Source organism: Mobula hypostoma, chromosome 5, assembly GCF_963921235.1.
Source record: "Mobula hypostoma chromosome 5, sMobHyp1.1, whole genome shotgun sequence".
Taxonomy (NCBI): domain Eukaryota; kingdom Metazoa; phylum Chordata; class Chondrichthyes; order Myliobatiformes; family Myliobatidae; genus Mobula; species Mobula hypostoma.
This window is the reverse complement of record NC_086101.1, coordinates 192,484,652-192,491,633: the sequence shown is the minus strand read 5'-3', so window position 1 is coordinate 192,491,633 and position 6,982 is coordinate 192,484,652. Positions and strand designations below refer to the sequence as shown.

The 6,982-nt window shown below is 49.4% G+C and overlaps 1 protein-coding gene across 1 annotated transcript; it reads left to right on the top strand.

Annotated features, from left to right (window-relative positions):
• Positions 1-207: 207 nt before the first annotated feature.
• Positions 208-5,241, top strand: LOC134346389 (C-C motif chemokine 28-like). Its single transcript, XM_063047747.1, has 3 exons — positions 208-321; positions 2,620-2,746; positions 4,675-5,241. Exons 1-3 carry the CDS (start codon positions 264-266, stop codon positions 4,778-4,780), a joined length of 291 nt encoding a protein of 96 aa, XP_062903817.1. The 5' UTR covers positions 208-263; the 3' UTR covers positions 4,781-5,241.
• Positions 5,242-6,982: the final 1,741 nt, after the last annotated feature.

Below are 6,982 nucleotides of genomic sequence, written 5' to 3'. Positions count from 1 at the left end.
TCTGACTCCAATTTCATGCTTTTGCATAATTTCTTGGCAAGAGTCCACTTGGCTCTTCATTCATTCAATCTGTCAAGTTTGAAGCTGGGGGCGAGATGACTTCGGTGGAAGTTGGCAGGAAATCTCACTACTTGTCTGTGGGCAGGAGTCAGCAGCCAATATAAGGAGGATTTCAGGAAGTGAGAGACAGCAGGGAGACAACTCCAGACACACTCACACACACAGAAGGACGCAGTGTCTGCACACACATCGCAAGGGAAAGGATGGACCACAAGATGATTGCCCTCCTCATCGGCGTCGCTCTTCTCTGCGCTGCCACAGGTAGGTACCGCCTGGCATTACGCTCCTCCAGATTTAACCGTTGCAGCCATTCGGCCCATCCACTGTCTTGCTAGCCCAGTCTTGAATAGGTACTTCCCTGGGCATCAGCTGTTTTGCCCTGGCACTCCTGGACAAGGCCCCTGTACCCCACTTTGTGGGTACGCTATGTTGGCACTGGAATGCGTGGTGACACTTGTGGGCTACCCCCAGCACATCCTTAGAGGATGCATTTGACTGTATGTTTTAATGGACATGTGATAAATAAATGAACCTGTTAAATTTGGTGAATCCCGTTGTCCCACAGTTTAGAATCAGAATTAGGTTTATGTAACCACATGAGATTCTGCAAATGCTGCAAATCTCTTCCCCTCACCTGCCATCAACCCCCACCCCGGTCCCATCCTCCTTCCCTTTCCCCCGTGGTCCACTCTCCTCTCCTATCAGGTTCCTCCTTCTTCAGCCCTTCCACTTTTCCACCTATCATCTCTCAGCTTCTTACTTGAACCACCCACTTTCCCCACTCACCTGACTTCACCCATCACCTTTTTGCCTGGCCTCCTTCCCCTCCCCCACCTTCTAATTCTGACGTCTCCCCCTTCCTTTCCAGTCCTGATGAAGGGTCTCGGCTCCGAAATGTCGACAGTTTATTCCTCTCCATAGATGCGGCCTGACCTGCCGAGTTCCTCCAGCATTTTGTGGTTCATTATCACTGTTGGGAATCAGTACATTGCAAAGACAATATAGCCACAAAATAGAGCAGGAAGGGGAATAGTGAGATAGTGTTCATGGGCCGTTCAGAAATCTGATGGTGGAGGGGAAGAAGCTGTTCCTAAAATGTTGAGTGTGTGTCTTCGGGCTCCTGTCCCTCCTCGCTGATGAGAAAGGGCATGTCTTGGGTGGTGTGGGACCTTTTTGAGGAGTCACTCCTTGAGGATGTCCTGGATGCTGGGGAGGCGAGTGCCGATGATGCAGCTGACTGAGTTTACAGCTTTCTGCAGCTCTTCCCAATCCTGTGCAGTGGCCCCTGCGGACCAGGTGGTGATGCAGCCAGTTAGAGTGCCCGCCATGGTACACCTGCAGAAATTTGCAAGTCCTGGTTAAGAATCACATAATACTCTCCTCCGCCTCCCCCTTCTCATCCTGCCCAAAGACACGGTGGCACAGCAGGTAGAGCCATTGCCTCGCCGTTCCAGAGGAGCGTGTTCGACCGCGACCTCCGGCCCGGCCCGTGTGCGGAGTCTGCGCGCTCTCACATCGCAGACGGGTCGGGTTACTTCCGCTGTGAATTTTGTGTAGGTGATGGGGAGAATCTGGTGGAAATTGATGGTCTCGTGGGAGACACAATCGACTTCAGATGCTGCAGACTGAAATTTAAAAAACTGCTGCAGGAACTCAGTGGACCAGGGAGTGTTGGTGAGGGGAAGTGGACTGTTGACTCAAAGAATGTGATCAGCGGAGGATTTGTGTAAATGAATGGCTGATGTTCTTAGAACGTAGGACAGCATAGTACTGACCCATCGGCCCACAATGTTGTGCCAACCCTTTAACCTCTGTAAGATCAATCTGACCCTCCCACACAGCCCTCCATTGTTTTATCATTCATGTGTCTGTTCAAGAGTCTCTTAAATGTATCACCCCTGGCAGCAGGTTCCACGCACTCACCAGTCTCTGTGTAAAAACCCTATCCCCTATACTTTCCTCCAAACACTTTAAAGTTATGCCCCTTACATTAGCCTTTGCCTCTCCGTGGAAAAGTGTCTGGCTATGCATGTAATCTGTGCCTCTTATCCTCTTGTACACCTCTATCAAGTCACCTCTCATTCTCCTCCTCTCCAAAGAGAAAAGCCCGAGCGGGATTATCCTGTCCTCCTCTAATCCAGGTAAATTTCCTCTGCACCCTCTTGAAAGCTTCCACATTCTTCCCATAATGAGGTGACCAGAACTGAACATAGTATTCCAAGTGTGGTCTAACCAGGGTTTTATAGAGCCGCCAACGTTGCCTGGCCACTCTTGAACTCAGTCCCCTGACTAATGAAGGCCAACACAACATATACCTTCTCAACCATGCCATCAACTTCCATGGAAACTTTGCGGGATCCGTGGATGTGAACCCCAAGGTCCCTCTGTTGCTGCACAGTGCTAGGAATCCGGCCATTAACCCTTCAAGTTCAGCCTTCCCAAGTGAATCTCAGGGGTCTGTTTCAGCACGGTCTGTCTCCAGACGTGGATCCTAGAACTAGACACAGTGCTCTACCCTGGTAATGATTTCCGCACTAATTCTTATCCTTCTGTTCCCAGCGATGCCAGCCAGTCAAGTGGTAAGCTGCTGCACAAGTGTGTCCAGCCGTATCAGTAAAGGTCTGCTGAAGTTCGTGAACTGCTTCAACACCCAGAACGAGTATAACTGTGACATCAAGGCAGTGATGTGAGTATCACCGAGGGATGGGGCGGGGAGTTCTCTCACAGACAAGAGAGGGGGGAGAAAGAGGGGATGGAGGCGACTGAGATCCCTCGGCATTGGGAGGAAGCTGTGGGAGACTTGTTCGACTGGCGAGACAGAGCAAGACCCTGTCTGGGTGAGGTGGGCTGTGTGCTGAGCTCTGCTGGCACATGACTACATGGCCAAAGACTCGAGCAACCACGTTGTTAATGTACAAAGTGAATTTTATTATCAGAGTGCATACAGCACACTACATGGAACCCTGAGATACTTTTTCCTGCAGGCATGCTCACTAAAACCTATAGAATCGTAACTGTAAACAGGATCAGTGAGATCACTTAGAGCATGACAGACAACAAACTGAGCATGGTAAACAATCTTGCAGAATCTAAGGGATCCATGCCCGGCTGGGGAGGAGTGCATTGTTCAGGTGCGGGTCGATGGCCTTGGGCAGAATTACAGTTCGTTACGGAGTGGATGAGAGAGGAGAGGAATTGTCGACATTGTGGGTGATGCCTTGCATCATTCTGGTTGACCCGAAATGTCAGCTCTCCTCTTCCCACTCATTGGCCCCGACAGGTGCTGCTCGACCCACAGATCTTCCCCCAGCTGCTCCAGGGTCCGGTGACTGCCGTCTCTGATCTTGGAGAGCTGGACAGTGGAGAGGGTGGCTCAGAGGTCTTAGATGAGAGGTTAGAACATGAAACACCACAGCACAGTATAGTACAGGCCCTTCAGCCCACAAATACTTTAACCTTCTCCAAGATCAATCTAACCCATCCCTCCTACACGCCATCCATGCGGTTTATTTTGTAAAATGCAGGTGTTGATGTATTTGCGCATGTTTTATTCCATACCCACTGAACAGAGAACATTACAGCACAGCACAGGTCCTTTGGCATAGAGTGTTTTAATCTACTATCTAACCCTTCCCTCCTGCATAACCCTCCATTTATCTATCATTCATGTGCCTAAGAGTCTCTGAAAACTCCATAAAGTATCTGCCTCTTCCACTACCCCTGGCAGAGCGTTCCACGCACCCACCACTCTGTGTGTAAAGAACCTACCTCTGATATCCCCCCTATACTCCCCTCCAAAAATCCTACAAACTATGCCCCCTTAAGTTAGCCATTTCCACCCTGGAGAAATGTTGCTGGCTGCCCACTCGATCTACGCCTATTATCACCTTGATTACCTCCATCAACTCAACTCTCATCCTCCATCACCAAACACAGCCGTGGTTATAGCTTCTCAATTAATCAAAGGTTACAGGGAGAAGGCAGGAGACTGGGGCTGAGGGGGATAATAAATCGGCCACAATGGAATGGCAGAACAGGCTAGATGGGCCAAATGGCCGAATTCTGCTCCTCTGTCTTATGGTAATGAGGTTCACCAGGATGCTGCCTGGTTTAGAGGGTGTGTGCTATAACGAGAGGTTGGAGAAACGCGGGTTGTTTTCTCTGGAGTGTCGGAGGCTGAGGAGATATCTGATAGAGGCTGATAAGATTGCGAGAGGCATAGAGAGAGTGGACAGAGAGTATCTGCTTGTCTGGGTTGAAATAACTAATACTGGAGGGCATGCATTGAAGGTGAGAGAGGGTAGGTTCAACGGGGATGTGAGGGGCAAGTTCTTTTACACAGAGGACGGTGGATGCTCTGCCTGGGGTGGGGGTAGAGGCAGATACATTGGGGATATTTAAGAGAGGCTTAGATCGGCACATGGATGTGAGGAAGTGGACATTGTGTAGGCAGAGGGGATCAGTTTAGCCATTTGATTACTAATTCAATTGGGTCAGCACAACATTGTGGGCTGAAGGGACTGTTCCTGCGCTGTACTGGTCGATGTTCATGCACAGCTACAGACTCGAGGGACTGAATGGCAACCTTCTGACATGTCCGATTTCCCCTTGCAGCCTCCACGTAGGGTCGCGGAAACTTTGCACAGATCCGGCCAACCACCTGCTGAAGAAGTGGGTGCGGATAAACAAAAGCAAGAGGCAATGCCACGCCAGAAGCTGAGAAGACGGGCCAGCGAGGGGGCTCCGAGGCCGGGGCGGCCAACTGCTTCATTCAGCTGACTGTGGGACCATTTGCAATTGGCTCCTTTCCCCAATCCCAGGCACATTACCACTGTCGGAATGTTTACAAGCTACTTTTTGATACTGGAGTCAAGGATTACAGCCTATGACAACATTTTATAGAGTGGTTGAACACTACAATCCCCCATCAGGTCTTTTGGCCTATCTAGTCTGAGCCAAATGTAGTCCCATCAACCCATACCCTGACCCTAAACCTCTACACACCGTCACTCCGTGTACAGCACTGTGTAAAAGTCGTGGGCTGGTACTGTACTAATTTTATTTATTGCACTGTTCTGCTACTGCAAGCAAGAGCACATTTCATAACATTTGTGAGTGATGATAAACCTGATTCTGATACGGGTCTTGATTGTGGACTGAGAGTGGGAGAGGGCAATCATGGTTGGGAAAAGAGGGAAGGGAGAGGGGAGGGAGCGGGAAGTGCCAGAGATATATTTTGTAATTATCAATAAACTAATTGTTTGGAATCAAATGACTTTGCTTGGTGTCTCAGGGGTGCTTGTGTTCACCCTCCTACTCCTGGCACTCGTTCTCTGCCACCTGTCCCTCAACCCTCCCTCCTGCCCTCACCATTCCCAACAGCCTTTGCTCTCGTCAGATTTACAAGCTCGCTCTCCACACCACGTTGACAAATACCGTACTGTGCAAAAATCTTAGGCACCCTAGCTATATATGAGTACAGTACCTATCTAAACTTCCCTTCAATGTTCAAATCAGACGCAAAATCCACCACTTCCACTGGCAGCATGTTCCACAGTCTCACCACCCTCGGAGTGAAGAAGTTTCTCCTCAGGTTCCCCTTAACTTATAAAACTGCCTGGATTGTCAATGTGCATTTGGACTCCCTACATCCTGGTTTCCCTACAGTGTTAATTCATCCTTGCACTTTGGAAAGACTGGACGCACTTGCCGACCCTTAGATCGTGCACACTGAGTTAGCACCTCACTCAAAGTTCAAAGTAAACTTTTGTCAAACTATGTAAAGCAAATGTAACCAAATACCACCCTGAGAATAATCTCACGGAGACTCTCCATGGGTAAACATCTCCTCTTCACATTATCTCTTCGCCCGCTGCTCGCCGGAACCCTGCACTGTCCACTTTCTTATAATATACGCTCACTGGCCACTTTATCAGGTGCCTGCTGTTTGTGGTCTTCTGTCTGTAGTCCATCCACTTCGAGGTTCGATGTGTTGTGTCTTCAGAGATGCTGTTCTGCACACCACTGTTGTAACATGAGGTAACCTGAGTTATTGTGACCAAGTTGAACCAGTCTGGCCATCCTCCTCTGACCTCTCTCATTAATGTGGTCTCTTAGCCCACAGAACTGCCACTCACTGAATGTTATTTTTTTTTTATTTTTTGCACCATTCTCTGTAAACTCAGAGACTGTGCGTGAAAATCCCAGGAGATCCCAGGATAGTACTTTGCCTCCCAGGTGTCAGGGTCCAGGATGTTTCTGACTGCATCCACAATAACCTGAAGTGGGAAGGAGATGAGCCAGAGGTCGTGGTATATATTGGGACCAACAACATAGGCAGGAAAAGGGAGGAGGTCCTGAGAACAGACTACAGGGAGTTGAGAAGCAGGACCACAAAGGTAGTAATCTCAGGATTACTGCCTGTGTCACGTGACAGTGGGTATAGGAATAGAGTGAGGTGGAGGATAAATGTGTGGCTGAGGGATTGGAGCAGGGGGCAGGGATTCAGATTTCTGGATTGTTGGGACCTCTTCTGGGGCAGGTGTGACCTGTACAAAAAGGACGGGTTGCACTTGAATTCCAGGGCGACTAATATCCTGCAGGGAAGGTTTGCTAAGGCTATTGGGGAGAGTTTAAACTAGAATTGCTGGGGAGTGGGAACCAAACCAAAGAGACGGAGGAAGAGGTGGTTCGCTCACAAATAGAGAAAGCTTGGAGACAGTGCGAGAGGGAGGATAGGCAGGTGATAGAGAAGGAATGCGTTCAGACCGATGGTTTTAGATGTGTCTACTTTAATTCGGAGAAGGAAGTCTGAGAATCGGAGCGGGAGTGTGGTGGAAGCCATTTTGAATTTTTCGTTTTTTCATCGGAGTTAAGAGAGGCGGGACTGCGCAGGCATGTGACGTCGGGCAGTGAAGTGCGG